This window comes from Castor canadensis, chromosome 3 (genome assembly GCF_047511655.1).
Source record: "Castor canadensis chromosome 3, mCasCan1.hap1v2, whole genome shotgun sequence".
Lineage (NCBI taxonomy): Eukaryota > Metazoa > Chordata > Mammalia > Rodentia > Castoridae > Castor > Castor canadensis.
The window spans coordinates 120,197,955-120,215,971 of record NC_133388.1 but is presented as its reverse complement, the minus strand read 5'-3'; the positions used below and the strand labels follow the sequence as shown (position 1 = coordinate 120,215,971).

General features: G+C 37.3%; 1 protein-coding gene across 1 annotated transcript in view; it reads left to right on the top strand.

The window, feature by feature from the left end:
* Prex2 (phosphatidylinositol-3,4,5-trisphosphate dependent Rac exchange factor 2) overlaps nucleotides 1-18,017 on the top strand; it is a 288,123-nt gene that overhangs the window by 147,850 nt on the left and 122,256 nt on the right. Inside the window, exons 21-25 of the mRNA XM_074068562.1 lie at nucleotides 1,648-1,765; nucleotides 4,506-4,690; nucleotides 6,876-7,037; nucleotides 16,451-16,670; nucleotides 17,217-17,424. Coding sequence (XP_073924663.1) covers nucleotides 1,648-1,765; nucleotides 4,506-4,690; nucleotides 6,876-7,037; nucleotides 16,451-16,670; nucleotides 17,217-17,424 — 893 coding nt within the window. The remainder of the gene's footprint in view (nucleotides 1-1,647; nucleotides 1,766-4,505; nucleotides 4,691-6,875; nucleotides 7,038-16,450; nucleotides 16,671-17,216; nucleotides 17,425-18,017) is intronic.

Sequence of the window (18,017 nt, the reverse complement as noted above, 5' to 3'; positions counted from 1 at the left end):
AGTAAATGGTATTTTCTCACTGGCCAGGACTAATGTCCTGCAAAACACTGAATGAACCTACATGAAAAGAGCTGGTCAATTTTGCTCACTAATAAGGTCAAAACTAGCATAACAGATTGAAACTTTGATTGGCTACCCTGTTTGATAGTAACTCAATAAACATTTATTGAACTATATGATTGAATGCATTTTTCTAAAGACTCTTCTGAAATTATCAAACCTTACTCTTACATCAGAATTTTAATAAGTATCCAAACAGATTTGAGTTTCATTCCTTTTCACTTTCCCTGCCTGCCTTCTTGGAGAGGTGCTGATTGGTGAGATGTTAAGAAAAGCAACAAATATACAGAAAAATTCTAAAAGTAACATGCTCTCTCAGGTATCCATTCCCACAAAATAGCCCACTCCAAAACTTAGTTGCTTAAGACAACAGTGATTGATTTTTCTCTTCATTTAATTGCGTGTGGTTTCTGTGAGGTTGCTGCTGTGGCTGCATTCTGCCTGAACCCCATGGGCACCTGGGTCCCCTGCCTCATGGCCTTCCACTCCATGTATGGTTGTCTTCCAGAGCTCCCATGGCTTCCCTTCTCAGTCTTTAGCAGGATTTTCCTTTCTACATGGTGTTTGAATTTCAGATTGGACTATTGCTAGTGATAAACCCTTTACTTGGATAGTATCCTTTTGGACAAATCAAGTCATAAGTCTGAGTCCAGGGTCAGTGTGAGAAGGACCTACATAAACTGTGAATACTGGGGTTAGGGTCCATTAGCAGCCATCATAGGTGACCAAGTTAACTAGCTTTTTCTGTGTGTGGTGCTAGGGATTAAACCCAAAGCTTTGTGCGTTCTAAGCAGGGGCTTTACTGCAAACCCAGATCCTAAACATCATTTAGTGATTTATAGCAATGTAATAATTATACACAATTGGGAAGTTAATACAAGAGAAAAATTGATACTATGTGTTATACTTCAGTAACATAGTTTAATTTGATTTATCATCTTATCTAGAAAAAGTCTAAACCTTAAAGTAATTCAACCTTTGAAGCCATTATTTGGTAGCCATTTCATCTCTCCTGTTTCTCTAAATATGATCAGAAATATCATTTCAATTAAAATATGAGATGATTTATGATGGGAAGATTAAAAGCTAGTTACATGACTTGGATACTCAATATGGTGGAACATGTTCTTCCACTTTTTATATTGGTTTGATTCAAAGCACCATTAAACGTATTAAAATATTTGTGACTATTAGGAGAGCATTTAAATAGCTTATACAATTATAGATAATTGCTTCACCAAAAAACTGTCCATTAGCATTTGCTTATTTTAAGATGTAATTTATAACTCATTTTGAGATATATTTGATGCATTTAAGTAAGACATTTGATAAATACAGCCTATTTATAAACATGCATTTTTGGAATATATCTTTGGAAGATAATTTAAGCTTGAAAAAAGTCATCTTGTTGAATTGTCATTGATTCTCCATTCCACTGTTGATTTTCTTGCTCTATAAAATTCTATTTAAACAAACTAGAGGAATAAATAAGGTGCTCAACTCTCCTTCCAAAGCAAGTTTATGAAATGGATATGCATTCTAGGGAACAGCAATAAGTCTGAGGTTTTTCTCCTCCCTCATTTCCAGCAAGATTCCATACAATGGGTTTATAATAGCCTTGAGAGCGCTCAAGAGGACCTCCAAAAGTCTGTCTCCAAACCCCCTGGAGATGAAGCAGGGAGTGCTTTTGACTGTAAAGTAGAAGGTAGGTTCCTTTTTCTCATTTGCTTAATCCATTGTTCAGAAGACTCTTCTGAAATTATCAAACCTTTCCTCTTTCACCATCCATTTCAAACCTGTAAGTGGTAATAGTAGTTAACATGTGGTTGCTATATCCTGTTAGTAGGCAATTTTAAGTGTTTGACATGGATTACATAATTTACTCAGCATCAAAACAGAACATAGCCATCCTCTTGGGGGTGGGGCAGAAGAAATTGAAACCTATATAGGTTAAGGGCCTTGCCAAAGCTAGTTAAGTGTTAGAGGATTCAAACCCAGGTTATGTTGTGTTTTCTTATTTGGAGTCGAATGTTTTTTCGACCTTGCTATTGCCACGTGGCTCACAGAACAGCTGAATCAGCATCACTGGGAGCTAGACAGAAATGCAGAACCTCCACCTCACTCCATTTTGACAAGATCAGCTTTGTATTTATATGCTCATTAAAACTTCAAGAAGATATTTAAAAATACCTTCTTGCTTTAAGTAATTTTTACTGTATTGGCACATTGGCAGTGAGGAAAGAGGCAAACTAATATGTGAGTGTGAGTAGAAGAGAGAGGGAGAGAAAGGGAGAAAGAGGGAGAGAGAGATCTTTTGAGAAGGATTCATCATTTCTGTTTTCTTATTGGACTAATCCAGCAAATGGCTGTGTTTGGTGGTTGTTTTTGCCAAGGGCAACTGAGACCATTACATTTATGTCTCCATTTGACAAGTATCTTGAATTATTGTTTCAGAACTTTTTCACAGACCTCCTTGAATCCTCTCTTAGCTTTTCCTGGTGCCTTTCCATTCATATTATCAGTGGGTGTATCTGGACGTTTTTATTATATTGTTTAGTTCTTCCAAACCAACACAGCTGGAGAGTTTCCTATTATAAACAAATTTTTCAGATAACACTTCTGACACCACATGTGTGGGACTTCCCCCACGACACCAATCAGTTCTTTTACTCTCCAGATACTAGTTCATGTCCTACATTTCAGTCCAGTTCTAACACTGACTGTTGGGAGTTGCAGACCCCACAAGTTAAGGGCTCCGTTCCATAAGACTGACCTCACTTCAGAAGCCTGTGTAAATCCGATGTTTTCGTCTCTGTTTCTGACCCCACTGGCTTTAAGTTCAGGGGGTTCCCACATCCCTTTCTTATATCGAGTAATATGCTAGAATGATCCATGGAACTGAGTACTGAATACACTTTACTGACTATCACTGATACAAAATGAACATCCAGATGAAGTGGTACACAGGATGAGATCTGGAAGAGTGCCAGGCATAGGAGTGCTTTCCTCATGAAGTCAGGCTGCATCCTTCTCCTTGGAAGCTCTCCAAACCCTGTTGTTTAGGGACATTTATGTAGGTTATGTTATGTAACATGACTAAGTGTTTGGCTATTGGTAATTGAACTTAATCTGTAATCCTCACCCACTCCTGTGCTTAGAGTTGTGGGTGTGTGGAAATTCTAATCTCTAATCACATGGGTGATTCCTCTGACATCCATCCTGCTCTATCTTGATTGGAGGCTCACTGAGAATCACTTCATAAGCACAAAGTCTGGTGTGTTTGAAAGAAGCTTGTTATGAATATCAAAAGACAACAGTAAGTTACAAGGATTTTAGAAACTCCTTGTCAGGAACAAAGGCCCAAAGACCAAATATGTACTTCTTATATATCATACAGACATATTAACATCTGTATGCACCAGCAGTATGAGGTATACTTAGAAAAAGCTTGTTTTCCCTCCACTCCTGGAAGAATGCTTCATTAAAACCTATCTAACCTGTAACAGTATCAGAAATACTTCACCCTCACTGAAACAGGAACATTGCATGAGAAGATATAATACTATTTATTCAAAATAAGACAAGCTTCAGGACCTTATCATAAATCTTTTATTTCTCATTTGGAATAAAACAGGACTGGTGCCACATTAAAAGGCAGATGGGTTGATGTACTGAGAAAATGATTTTTCTAGCTCTTCTGGGACTTACTTGCTTTGCAGTAAACTGCGATTCTATGCTAACCCCCTTAATACTTATGGGACTTTGCTGTCTTAAGCAAACGAATACTCTGTTTTTGCTTATTTAATATTTACTGTTAGGTCTTGAACAGTTTGTTAGGTGAGATTTTAGGTGTTTATTTCTCAGCTGACTGGTTGTAGGCTGAACAGCTACAGGCAAACTTTCCATATGGAAATTTTAGTATAGCGAACAATGACAAATTCTCTCAGTAAGTATTCTTTGCAAAATGCTGTTTGGGAAACTAGGTATTCTTTCCACCAAAACAAAACAGTTCTTACATCTCCTTTCTGCTTTCGAATATGACCTTCTTTATATAAGTTTTGCTGCTTTGAGAACATTTTCATCCAATGCTTGAAGTAGTTTTAGAAACGCTGGCTTTAAGTATCTAAGCTTTTAATAAAAACTACAGATGCGTATCTATGGTATTTATGTTGATATCAATAAGTTCATACATGTGGCCCATAGACTAAAGTGGATATAGAAAAGATTGGTTAGTCATGTTAAAATGATGAGTCATGTTAAAAAGCATTTGCTTTTTAAAATATTTTTAAAGTTTCCATTTTTCAAAACTAAATGCTTGCTTCATTTAGTCCATCTGATTTAGCTACCTTTAAAGAACTCTTTAAAAATTATTCAGACACAAGATTATTTGAGGAAATGATGAAACCCTTCGTGAATTTGCTGAATTAAGACTGTCTGTACTCCAGAGGCAATTGACAAGTTCAACACCATGGCCATCATTGATGGGAAGAAGGAACACGTGAGTCTGACAGTGGATAATGTGCACCTGGAGTATGGGGTTGTGTATGAGTATGACAGCACGGCTGGGATAAAGTGCAATGTGCTGGAGAAGATGATCGAGCCCAAAGGGTTCTTCAGCTTAACTGCCAAGGTATGAGTGAGCCTGTGACTACAGCTTTTTTCTTCTAAATATAGTAGATGATCCCAAAACTTGAAAAAATGGAATGGCTGTACATGCTGCAGCTGTCAGCTCGTTCAGCTTCTTTTGTTTCTTTTCTCTGTGTGCCACCTTCCACTTACTGATCCTTTTGGAATCAAAAGGATTCTAACTTAACAGTATTAAGTTAGAAACAGCTCTTGCCCAGGCAAAGGTTAGTTGAAGTGACAAAGACCTCATTGCATCTATTATGTTTTTGGTGTCTATTAATTCAGGATCAATAAATGTACTTCAGAGAGTTTTCACAACAGGTGGTATTTTTTTTGAATGTACATTATCCTCTGATCAATACTTGAAGTTGTGAAATAGATTATAAGAGAGTTCAAATTTTACAAGTGCCAAATATTTCCAGAAGCTTAGAGACCAGGTCAGTTTATGAATAGATCCACAAGCATTTGCATAATTCTTGTTTGGTAAAGATGTCATTATACAGTTCCTATGTGAAAGCAAGATGGAGAAGGAGGCAGGTAGTTCATAGCCCTGTGGAAAAACGTGGTCTGAAGGGGATGAGTGTACTTCCTTTTCATGTTCCCCTAACAGATGAATCAATTACACTCCTGCTGTGCCCTTCACGTGCCTGGGCTTTAGTGTTTCATTCTACTTTTGTATCATCTTGTGGGAATTCAGGTACTACAAGTAGGAAAAATGAGATACAGCCTCCTTGCTTTTATTTGTTCATTTTAATTCGTTTCAAATATAGTTGAGATGTTACCACTTATAATATGTACTTTTAATATCAGTGGGAGAAAATAAAGATCCAAATGAGCTATTTTTAAAGTAATTTTTTATTTTGTATTTTGAAACTCGCTTAAAAACCCATCATTCTGATGGTATTGTAGCACTATGTGTTGATATAAATATGTATTTTCAAAACACAATCCCTTCTCAATTATGTTGCCTGATTAATGGGATCCATGTAAGAATTTGGGACCAGATGATTATAATTATCTTAAATCATTTCCAGCTATTTCAAGTTCGCAAGATACGTTAGATTTTTTTATGTATGATAACTGTATAAACCAGAACAGCAAATATCATTTCCATTTTATACATGAAGGAAGTCAAAGTTAAGAAAAAGACCCAGAAGCATACTGCTAATGATAAAGATAGCTCTAATCTCTAGACTACTGACTAAACAAAACCTCAGTCTGTATTCAGTGTAACAGGGGAGTGGAGGTAGTAAGAAAGCTGAAATAAATGTAACTTTAATGTATTTTATGGCTTATAGAATATTATAAAAATTTGGCTAAGGGTATAATTGATCTGTGATTTTTGATCAGTCATAAATGCTACCTGTAAATTTACAATTCATTGGAAATCCTTAGCTATCTAAGTTGTGTATACACACACACATACACACACACTCACACACACACATACGCAGCCTTACAGTTGATTAAATATGCAACACATTTGCTCATTGAAAACATCATATGTATGTTTTTGAAATAGGTTCTTACCCTGTAGTCCAGACTAGCCTAGCATTTGCTGGTCTTGAACTTGTGATCTTTGTGCTTCAGCCTCCTGAGTGCTAGCGTTACAGGCATGCATTACCATGCCCAGCTACATGGATGCTTTTATATGATGCATTTATCAACTAGAGCTTGTGTACTGACTGCATAAACATTTATTTATACTTCACCCAAATACTTTTTCATCTATACATTCTTTCAGTAAGCATTTGTTAACTCTACTCCCTGTGCTGGGCTTTTGGTAACAGTAAGGGTGCTATTGCTTTTCTGTAGTCTTTTTGTAGTTGTAGCTACCACCCAACTGAAGAGAAAAAAAAAATGTTCTCAGTGGCTCTAACTGAAGTATAGGAGATGTGTTCCCGCATCAGAATATGCTGAATTATCCAGAAGGGAGTCTTTGAAGTCCCCTTGCCTCCCTCAGCAGGCTTTTATAGACAGCAGAAGGCAAAGGAGAGATTCCAAACAGACAAACCCACTCACTTTACAGAAGACAGTGCCTCACTGAACTTGGAAGTCCTGGGCACCACTAAGAGAAGAGCCACACAGGGAGTTATCCTGCAGTGTTGACCATGGAAATTTTATGTGGCTACTTTTGAACTTATTTTTTTCTTGGTTCTTTTTATGTATTTGTGCATTTATTACTACAGATTCTTGAAGCCTTGGCTAAAAGTGATGATCATTTTGTACAAAACTGTACCAGCTTTACTTCTCTAAATGAACTGATTCCCACTGATCTTCAGAGTAAATTCAGTGCTATGTGCAGTGAAAGAATCGAGCACATATGTCAGAGAATATCCAGTTATAAAAAGGTAAAGATTGTATAAATTTTACATATAACTATTATTGAAATTTTAAGTGCCAAATTTGATCCAGTTGTTGACATTTTCTTTGCGTATGTGTTATGAACCAGTTGGAAATAATGATAACATTTATATAACTGTCCTAGCCTGTTTTTCTTATTATAACAAAATACCTGAGACCTGCTAGTTCATAAAGAATAGGAGCTTATTTATCTGTAGGCTGGAAAGGCTGGTATCTGGAATCTGATAAGGTTCTTCTTGCTGCACTGCGACATGGCAGAAGGCATCACATGGTGACATAGAGCAAGACTGCTAGCTTGGGTCTCTTCCTCTACATATAAAGCCACCAATGCCATCCTGGGAACATCACCCCATGACATTACCCCACCCAAAGCCCCACCTCCAAAAATTAATCATATATGAGTTTGGGGATTAAGTTTCCAACACAGGAATTCTTTTTTATTATTGTTGTGCTGGGGGTACATTGTGACATTTACCAAAGAGCTTACAATATATCATAGTTGAATTCATCCTCTCCATCATTCTCCGTCCCCACATTCCTGGAGTAGTTTCAACAGTTCTCATTTTTCCATTTTCGTACACGAGTACGTGATAGTTCCACCTCCTAGAACAGTTCCTTTGCCTCTCCCTCCCACTGATGGCAGATAAGACCTTTTACCTCTTGTTCTCTGTTTTTGAAAGAAATGACATTTTTGTTTGTTTAAGGTAGCTGTACAGGGGATTTCATTGTGATATTTCCATATATATATATATATGTATTACAACTAAAATTGGTTCATCCCCTCTATTTTTCTCCTTTCTGCCATAGTCCCCTTCTCATGGTGGTTTCAACAGGTTTAAAAGTTATATATTCATTCTTGCATAGAAAGTACATCAACCATATTCACCTTCTTAATATCCTTTGTTTAAAATTAGAGGGACATAGTCAAGTCACGGCAATAATAGTTTAAAGTTTTGAAAAATGTCTTTATGTTCATTACCTCATTTAATCCTTGCAAGCCTATAAGCTATGCTATTATTCCACATGTTGAAAACTAATAACAGAGACCTGAAAAATTCAATTATTTGCTAGCAAAAGATGGAGCTGGGTTTTAAATGCAAGCCATCTAATTCTGAAGTCAGATTTTTAGATTGCCTTGTAGCTCTTTCCTTTTTCTCTCAACAAAGTGAACAGATGGCCTCAACCACAAAGTGCATGGAACATGGACTGTTTTAAATTGACTGGTTGGTTTAATTACTTGCCATATATTTATTGGGAACTTTCTATGAGCCAAGCACTGTTTCTGTATATCAGGAATATAGTAGTGAATGAGACAGACAGGATCTTTTTCTTTCGTGGTATTAATAGTCAAGTGGGGAAGACAGCAAAGAATAAATAAACCTCTAGAAAGGAGGAAACTCAAACATTGAAAAGAGTTATGAAGAATTAAAAGTAGTTTTCTGGCCTCAGGTGGTGAGAAAAGGTCTATTTAGGAAGCTTGTACCTGGTGACAAGTAGAGCTCTCCATTTGAATTGGAGAGGGAAGCATCTAGGTAGAAGAAACAGCTGGTACAGAGACCCCAGAGCAAAAAGAGGACCAGGTAACCAGGGGAGTGGCCGGCCAGTCATAGGTCAGAGGCTTTGGCAGGGGCCAGTCACAAAGAGCTGTGATGCTTTGTACGTTTGGGAACTTTGGAAGGACATTGGGGTTTATCTTATATCAGTGAAAACCAATCGGAAGGTTTTAAGTAGGAGAATGACTTCATCTAATTTAAGGGTTTGAGAGATCTTGCTTTTGAGGAATGGATTGCAAGGGTGCAACAGTAAAGAAATTGAGACCAGGTGGAGGTGACTGTAGTAGTCCAATTGTGAGATATGAGCTTGGGCCACAGTGAAGGTAGAGGAGAAAGAGGGTACGCTGAATGTGGGGATTTGTATGAAAGGTAGAACTTTTGGGAACTGATCTCTAAAATATATCTTATAAACAGTTTCAAATGTTTTTCTATTTATATCAATAGGAGACTATTTCCTTCAAAATGAGGGTGGTTGTTTAAATTTTGATAGATTCACATTAGAAAGTATTATTTGTCTCTATATAAGAATGTTATTTTGCTGGATGTGTTTTAGGTTCTTGATATTGTAAGTGATATAAGCCCATATATGTGTACACACACACACACACACACACACACACAGAGAGAGAGAGAGAGAGAGAGAGACATGAATAGGGATTTGAAGGAATGAACACCCAAGGGACTCTCAACCTTGACTACATCAGGTAGAGTAAGACAAGGGGAATAGGAGTCTTTGCTTTTTTCTTTAAGCACTTCCTATAACCTTTGGATTGTTGAGTTGATTGTGCATTGCCATTGTCACATAGGTTAATGCTTTCCATGACAGTTTTTAAGAATTGGCTACCATTTACAGTTTTGTTCTTTCTAATAGGTAGGGTATTGCCCTTGTCTATAAGGTCAAAGTCACAGTCCCTTAGAATGGGAATAAAGGAAGTTTAGAGTATAAAGAGTTTCCTTTGAGGGCATGACCCAGAAATAATTACATCACTCCTGTTGACACTCCATTAGTTATTTAGTGAAAGACAGGCTGGGGAGTGTTATCTCAAATTGGCATATGTGTACCCAACTAAGACTTGCGGGTTTCATTACTAAAAGGAAGAAGAGGAGAAGGGATATTGAAGGAAAATTGTCAGCATCTACTAGATGGTAAAGCTATCCTAGAATAGATTGTATAGACCACCAAGGAAAAGGGTTCATATGTAAGCTGGTCCCAAGATTCTATTTCATTGCCAAAATTGAACACTATACTTGACCTTCAGCTTCCTTGTAGCCAAAACGTAAAGGGATACATACTTATCAATATCCCTGTGAAATACACATTTTTTTGGAGCAAAGAATAACTTTTCTTAAGTTGAGTTCTAAAAAAGTAAAAGCCCTCACACTAGGTTTCATAGAAGCAACTCCAAGAACTGTTATGGGTAAACATTACCCCTGAAAAAGAAGTGGTAAAGCAAAAATGAATTTATTCTGTATGACACATATTTTTAATGCTCTCTTTCATGAAAGTCAGTGTACAGATCATAGACTCAGTTTCATGAAAGCAAATTTGTTGTAGGGTGCAGCAAGAAGAATATGGAAATACTAATGTGTTCCTTTTACTTAGGCACTAGTAGTATTAGTAAGTTACTTGAAGAGGGTTGCCCTCTCATACTTATAATCTAATTCAAAAGAAAAGGCAAAATACATGAAGTAAGATGACACCTACTTACCCTATTAGGAGTGTCACCATGCATAGTTGAGCATGCTGGTACCACACATACTAGTTTCTAGAATGGAGCTTCCTAGAGTTATGTACCAACCTTTTGTGGCAGTCTACAGCCAGGGAAAATCAGGCATTGCATGGGATGGTTTATGGTTTGCCTATATCATATACTTTTATCAAAACAGTGCTATGAGATAAACATTGCCCATTTCATTGATAAGGTGACTGAAGTTCAGAGTGATCAGAGAACTTTTCAGTGGGATGAAGCTGGTGACAGCAAGGGAATTTTAAACTTACTTTCTCTTATTCTAACACTAATTATTCACCTGCATATGACATTGTGTTATACAGCTTATGTGCTAACCATGGCTCTGACTGCAAAAGAAGCAATATAATTTTAGTAAAGGAAACATCACTGTAAATTGAATAGTCACCAAATAGTAGCTCCTGGAAATTGGGAAAATTTTGTAAGAATGAAGGGGAGTAGCGATGACATTGAAGTAAAGAGAGATGCCTTTTTTAAGTGAAGGCAACACTGCAGAAATGAGACTGATCTTATTGATGATGAATTGACTTTTTTCCTGGATTAGAAAGGAAGATTTGAGTTGGACATAATAAAAAAGAAAACCAATGAAATGAGGTTTTTCCATTCATGATTTGGAGTAGTATTAAGGCCATAGTATGAAGTGCTGATGGTCTTTGTACAGAGGTTAGTGAATAGAAGTTGCTGTCTATTGAGGTGCAAGCTGATGGTGACTTGGACTCCTGCAGAAGCACTGGAAACAGAGAGAAAAGGATGACTCCACAGGCAAAATGGATAAAGTGATATAGCTTGGTTTTGGTGGATGTAGAAATCATTTCTTGGTTTCCAACAAAAATAAGGTTTGCAGTAAACTCAGTGGATTAGAAGTATAAACTTACTACAGAGTATCCTCCAAATGTTGAGATTCTCAAAAACATTGTCCTGATGAGTGGGAAGTATATTCCATTTACTCTTACGTACCTGGCGTCATGGAAGGTTTTAAGGTAGAGATGGATGGTGATTTTAGGTTGTAAAAATGTCACAAATTATAGAAAGTTCCTCCAGGAGATAAGAATGTGCCTCAGGTCACACAGCTAAAAGTAGCAGATGAGGTATTAGTCCTACGGAATGCTGTCTCACTTATTTTTATTTTTAATTTAGAAATAAAAAGAAACATCTTGTTAACAAGAACCTACATGGTTTAAAAGCCATCCTTTATCATTGTGCTTACCCATTAAAAATACTTAAAATAATTGGCTTTCTCACTAGAAAGAGAAGGAAGATTAGCAAGAAGATATTCAAGGACCTTTTCAATTTTAATAAGATGTAGGTACTTAAGATGATAACCCTAAGAAGTTACGTAAGGTTAGCTCCATTTGTCAAATGCATATCAACAGAAACGATAGCATTTCTGAGAATAGGTTTCTAATTTCCACATATTTATTTTTAAATTATTATTAGCAACCTTTTTCTTCCAGATGAAAACGTCAACATTCTTCTTTTTGTGAAATAAAATGTATCCATAGAAACTAAAATCTTAGAGAGGCTAGCTTTGTTTTGTTTTGACTCTAAAAGTTTGAGATTTCTAAAATAGGAACCAGCTGATTTCTGCACTTTCTAAAGCCAGGCTGCTGTAATCACAATAGATTTCCTGGTTGAGTTGCACAGGCGACAGATGTGTGTCTGTCCATGTAGAAGACAAGTTGGATCTTACTGAAGACTTGGATGCCTTTAAGTAGGCATTTATTCTCTGTGTAACAACATATGTGGTTAATTTGATGTGAAATCATGCCCTGTTTTGGGTAACATTCTCTCCTTTAATTTTCCTGGGAACTCTTCTTAATTCTAGAATCATCCTTTTCCCTTAGAACAATTTCACAAATGGACTTCTTTTGGGTATTGGGTATACTACATAAGCACCCAAGGTATAACTCCTGTTTGCACAGATATTATGTGGAGGGGTTGGAAGTCTTACTTTGAATATTCCAAGTGCCTTCATTTATTAATGCCATATAATCTTTAAATGGATTCATGAAAAATGTGTGTAAAATTATTCCCAATGCCCCCTTTCTCCAAGAGGATAATCTAACATAAAACTTTATAAATTCATGCCAGAGTATTATGCTTAATTGAAATGGGAAATTATCTGTACAATAATAGCTTACCTGTGTATTATTTCTGTCAAGAAATAATTTAGTATTATTTAGTCAAGTAATTACAGTTGGATTTAAATCTGTTGCCAAGGTCAGTAGTTCATGTATTAGCTTCCAGTGCATTAAAAACTTTTAAGTCCATTTCTAAGATTTTTTTTTTCTTTATGTAACTGGGGATTAAACCCAGGACCTGGTGGTGCTAGGCAACAGCTGTATCTCTTGAGCTACAACTATAGCCCTTTTGATTTTTTATTTTGTTTTTGAGATAGGCTCTCTCTAACTTTGCCAGAACAGCCTAGAACATGTTATCCTCCAGCCTCCACCTCAAGAGGAGCTGGGGTTTCAGGTGTTTGTCACCATACTCAGATTCCCAGAATCTTTCATTCTTGTTAATATACAAATGTACCTCCATTATCAGCTATATTAACAATAAATACTTCCTTTGCCTATCACACTCCTATCTACTGTCCCATTTCTTTGATCTCCATCCTGGAAAGAGTTTCTCGCTCGACCTGTTGTCAGTACCTGCTGTCTCACTTACTCACCTTTCATTCTCAGCACACAGTTGGGCTCTGAACCTTACCAGGAAATGGAAATGGCTGTACTTTATCAAAGCCCATTCAGTCTCCTCCTTCTATTTCTTGCTTTAACAGAACCTGATGCAGTTGACCTTGAAGCTTTCTTTAGCAATTTTCCATGATAGTACATGTGCCTGGCTTTGTCCTTTTGTGTTTGTGATATTTTCACAGTTTCCTATGCAGGTTCCTCCTTTTCTTTCTGACCTTTTCATTGGCAAAGTTCCAGAGTTAGGACTCAGCCTTCTCCTTTTCTTTCTTCATTCTCCATCCCTTGGTGATCTCAGTCTTCCAGCCCACATGACTTCTCCATCTGAAATTAATGAATATTTTGAACTTTACATGTTGAAATAAACTCCTGGTCCTAACCCTCAGCAGCTTGTTTTATCTGTCCCTGTCTTATCACCCATCCTTCCAAAAAATATGCTTGTCACCCCTTCTATGACACCATTCTCTTGGCTTTATCTTCAGAACGTGCAGCCTTTGCTCTCTGCCTCTACCACTGATGGCCTAGGGTGGACTGCTGCCACAATCTCCTGAAAGCGCTCCTTCTATCCCACCTGTGCTCACCCACTTTGTTCTGAATGACTCTGCATTTCAATTCTGGTAAAAGTCACAACCTTCCCAAGGCCTACAGGATGTGTGCCTCCCTCCAACCAGTACTTCTCTAACCCTAACTCCCTTTGTCCTCTCCATCACCGTCCTCTGGCCACACTGGTCTTAATGGTGTTGCTTGGACACACTAGATTTGGGGCTTTTGTATGGCTGTTTCCTTTGTCAGATGTTTCTTCCCAGATCCCTCCATTCCCTGCTGTCCTGAGATTTGCTTAAATGTCAGCTTCTCGGGAAGGTCTCTGACCATTCCAGTTACAACTAGCAATCCATTTTTTCACTTCATCTCTGAAACTCCCAATCTTACGGAGCTCTATTTTGTTTCAGTTATATTCACCATCTTCTCACATTATACAATTGTATAATTTTTTTTTATTTACTGTTTTTTGTATTTACTGTTTACTTCTTCCCTCATTAGAATGTGACCTTCAACATGTGAGGAAGCTTTCATTCACTGATGTTCTTCCACACGCTTGATATACAGAGATCACGCGTTTTATAGAGTTGTATCTCTGTAACTATGGGTTCTGCACACACAGATTCAATCAAGTAATGATCAAAAACATTTGGAAAAAAACCAACAAAAATGATAATACAAATGAAAAGCAATTTAGTGTAATGAAAATACATATATATACTTTATATTGTATCAGGTGTTTTAAGCAATCTAAGGATGAGTTGAAGTATCAGGGAGTACTACATAGGTTATATGCAAATATTGCAGCATTTTTCTATGCGACTTGAGCATCCTTGGTTTTAGCTATCCCTGAGGTGTTCAGTCCCTTGCAGATACTGAGGGACAACTGTAAATGTTTGATAATGAGTAAAATGATAATAATTTTGTGCCACACTGTTCCATAATAGCGCTAAAGCTCTGCCTCTTCCAATTCACCTCTCCCCATGCCCTGGTTGCAAAATTGAAATTCTTATTTGGGAAGAAATGCTTTTTTCCTCCTTTTCTTGGGAGTTTCTCCAAAGCAAATTAGGGAGCTTAGTGTTTCATTTGGTGATGCTTAAATGATAAACAGGTTGGTGTTTGCTTTTGCCATTTACTAATGCGTGGCACAGAGTCAGCACTGTAGTCAACACAAAAAGCGGTGTCTTCCTCATTTTGGGATTTTGTTGTAGAAAGTTCTTACAATTAAATACCAGAGCATTCTGGCTGGGGACATGGTTTTGATTTTCAAAATGTATCCAGCTCATTTCTAGTATCTGTGACTAAGGAGAGCTCCTGGTGCTTTCTCCTTTCCTAAGTATATCTGTCTTTGAGTTCTTATGATATTGGTATTGAGGTTTATCCAGCTCATAGCTCTAGAGGTTAAAAAGTTAAGATCAGGTGGCCATCTCTGGTGAGTATTTGCTGATCTTCCTACTGGGTGATAACATGGTAAAGGGTATCACATGGTGAGACAGCAAGTATGTCAAAGAGTTTGCTTTTATAACAAAGCCACTCCCTCAATAACTCATTAATCTATGAATATATGAGTTCGCAGTCTTAGTTTTTTTTCTTTTCAATGCCAAAATTATTACTCTACTAATAGAATAAGAAAATAGGATCATAGTTATAGTTATAGTTTTCAAGAAGAGAATATAGAGAATATTTAATCCAAACCTTTATTTTACTAAGAATGATAAAGACACTGACTTACCCACTATCCACTTACTACAATAGACATAACTAGCACACAGATGGCCTCTAACTATGGTATACAAGGTAAATGGAGTTATTACCATCATGGAGTTTGTCATCTATGAGCTGAAGATGGAGATAGGCAATTACTTATAATTTAAAGAGGGTTACAGTGTTACATAACCTAGTATGCAGCCAGGGAAATGGAACCTAGTCTAGGATTCTGGGAAGGCTCTTGATTATTTGCTAGAATCTGAAGACACATAGAAAAAAAGTTTGACAATGAAGGGAGAAGAGAATTCTAGACACCCTGAAAGGCTTTTCAAAGGCCTAGAGTGAGTAGAAAGTATATGTAGAACTGTATGGCAGTCAGAAGGAATTCCCTAAGAAACAAGAGAAGGCAGCTGTAGATAGATAATGAGCTGTGAGAATCAGACTTTTGGGCACCTTTATAGACCATGGAAAGAGTAAATGGATTTCATTGGAAAACCACCACAAGGTGTGAAGCAGTGGAGTGGCCAACCTTGGGAGTCATACATCATTATTCTCAATGACATAAAGCAGAGTCCATCCAGCTTTTGGGCTGATCCTGACCCCAGAGTGCAGCAGTAATTAGCAGAGGTCATGGGAAGTATTGTTGTTTTGGTATCCTGGATCAACCCCACCGCACCTTGTTCTCTGGCCTTTGATTGGCTTTCTGATAATATTTAAAACAATCCCATTTTCTTTCACCTTTGACCTGATAGCTGTCCTGCTTTGCTATCTTGCCTTGCTTTAAAGGTCTACATCCTCTCCTAATGCTCTGAGGCGGGGCGGGGGGGCAGTTTCTCTATTAGACTCTCAGTTGTTGTGAGCCTGTGGAATTGAGTGCTGGTAAGTTTTGTTGGTCACTGAGATTCATTTCTTTTAGCACCTAACTTGTCATCAGAGATTCAAAGGAACCCTACATATTTGCTGAATATGATGTTCTGCTTTATTAAGAATGTTTGGGTTTCAAAATAACAATTCAGTTTCTGACAACTTATAATTTATTTCACTCGTTCCAGTTGACATGATTTAATTTTCTTTTGGCTTTGGTGTGGGTGATGCATGTGAAATGTTTGAGGTGTTACTGTGTATTCAACTGATTTTCTGCTTTTTCTTTGATTGGCAGTTCTCTCGTGTGCTGAAGAACAGGGCCTGGCCTACCTTTAAACAGGCCAAAGCCAAGATCTCTCCACTGCACAGCAGTGATTTCTGCCCTACCAACTGCCACGTTAATGTGATGGAAGTTTCTTATCCTAAAACATCAACGTCCCTGGGGAGTGCATTTGGTGTTCAGCTGGATAGTAGGAAACATAACTCTCCTGATAAGGAGAGTAAGTCTGAACAAGGTATGTTAACTCTTGAAATTTTACCAAATAAAAAAAGAGTAACTTAGGCAATTGTAGCTATGCCTGCATCTTAAATTTTGATAGATTCTTGATCTCAAAGGAATCCTACACTTCTATAAAGAAAGGATTCCTCACTATATTCACTTGGATAATTGTACACAAGTATATAAAATGAAAAGAGAATCAGGCATTTTCATTATTTCCTTTTAAGAAAGATAGTTGCTCTTGCTTTTCTTATATGTACTATAGGTGCGGTTTATCATGCTGTGAAAGCCACTAATCTGAAATGGCCCTGCAGCTTTGAGAAAAATACCAGAAGTACAGGAGAAGGAGGCTTAAGGCCATCTGTACCATGGCAGTAGGACAAAGGATTGAACCATTTGTAGCTTTTAATTGTAACTTCCTACACGTTCCAATTCTTGAATTAAATCCAGCATTGGAATGACATCTCATTTTGTATAATTTTGGGCTTCTAAAATGTATTAGGCTGGATAGTTATAAGTGAAAGAAAATAAATATTACCATGGAATGACTTTAACTCCTCAGGGAAACTGAGTCCTATGGTGTACATTCAGCACACAATCACGACCATGGCAGCTCCTTCTGGTCTGTCTCTGGGACAGCGAGATGGCCATGGGCTCCGGTATTTGTTGAAGGAAGAAGATTTAGAGACCCAAGATATCTATCAGAAACTGCTGAGCAAACTCCAGACTGCACTGAAAGAGGTGGAGTTATGTGTTTGTCAAATAGATGAGTAAGTATTTTATATCATACTTGGAAGCTTGCCCAATAAAATAGCTGTAAGAAATGATTTTTGACAAATCCATTCATTCTCCCTTTAGTTTTAGAAAGTTTGTGCTGATCATAGAGATCTTCACTCCAGCACCATAAAAATTATAAAAATTGAAAACTATATAGATTGGTAATTTTAAGTAAACATTTAATACCAGGGAAGAGAAAGAAAAAAAAATTTTTTTAATGTTTTTTTTTAAGTTTGTATATATTTTTTTCATTTTTCTTTTATTATTCATATGTGCATACAAGGCTTGGTTCATTTCTCCCCCCTGCCCCCACCCCTTCCCTTACCACCCACTCCACCCCCTCCCTCTCCCCCCACCTCAATACCCAGCAGAAACTATTTTGCCCTTATTTCTAATTTTGTTGTAGAGAGAATATAAGCAATAATAGGAAGGAACAAGGGTTTTTGCTGGTTGAGTTAAGGATAGCTATACAGGGCATTGACTCACATTGATTTCCTGTGCGTGGGTGTTACCTTCTAGGTTAATTCTTTTTGATCTCACCTTTTCTCTAGTACCTGTTCCCCTTTTCCTATTGGCCTCAGTTGCT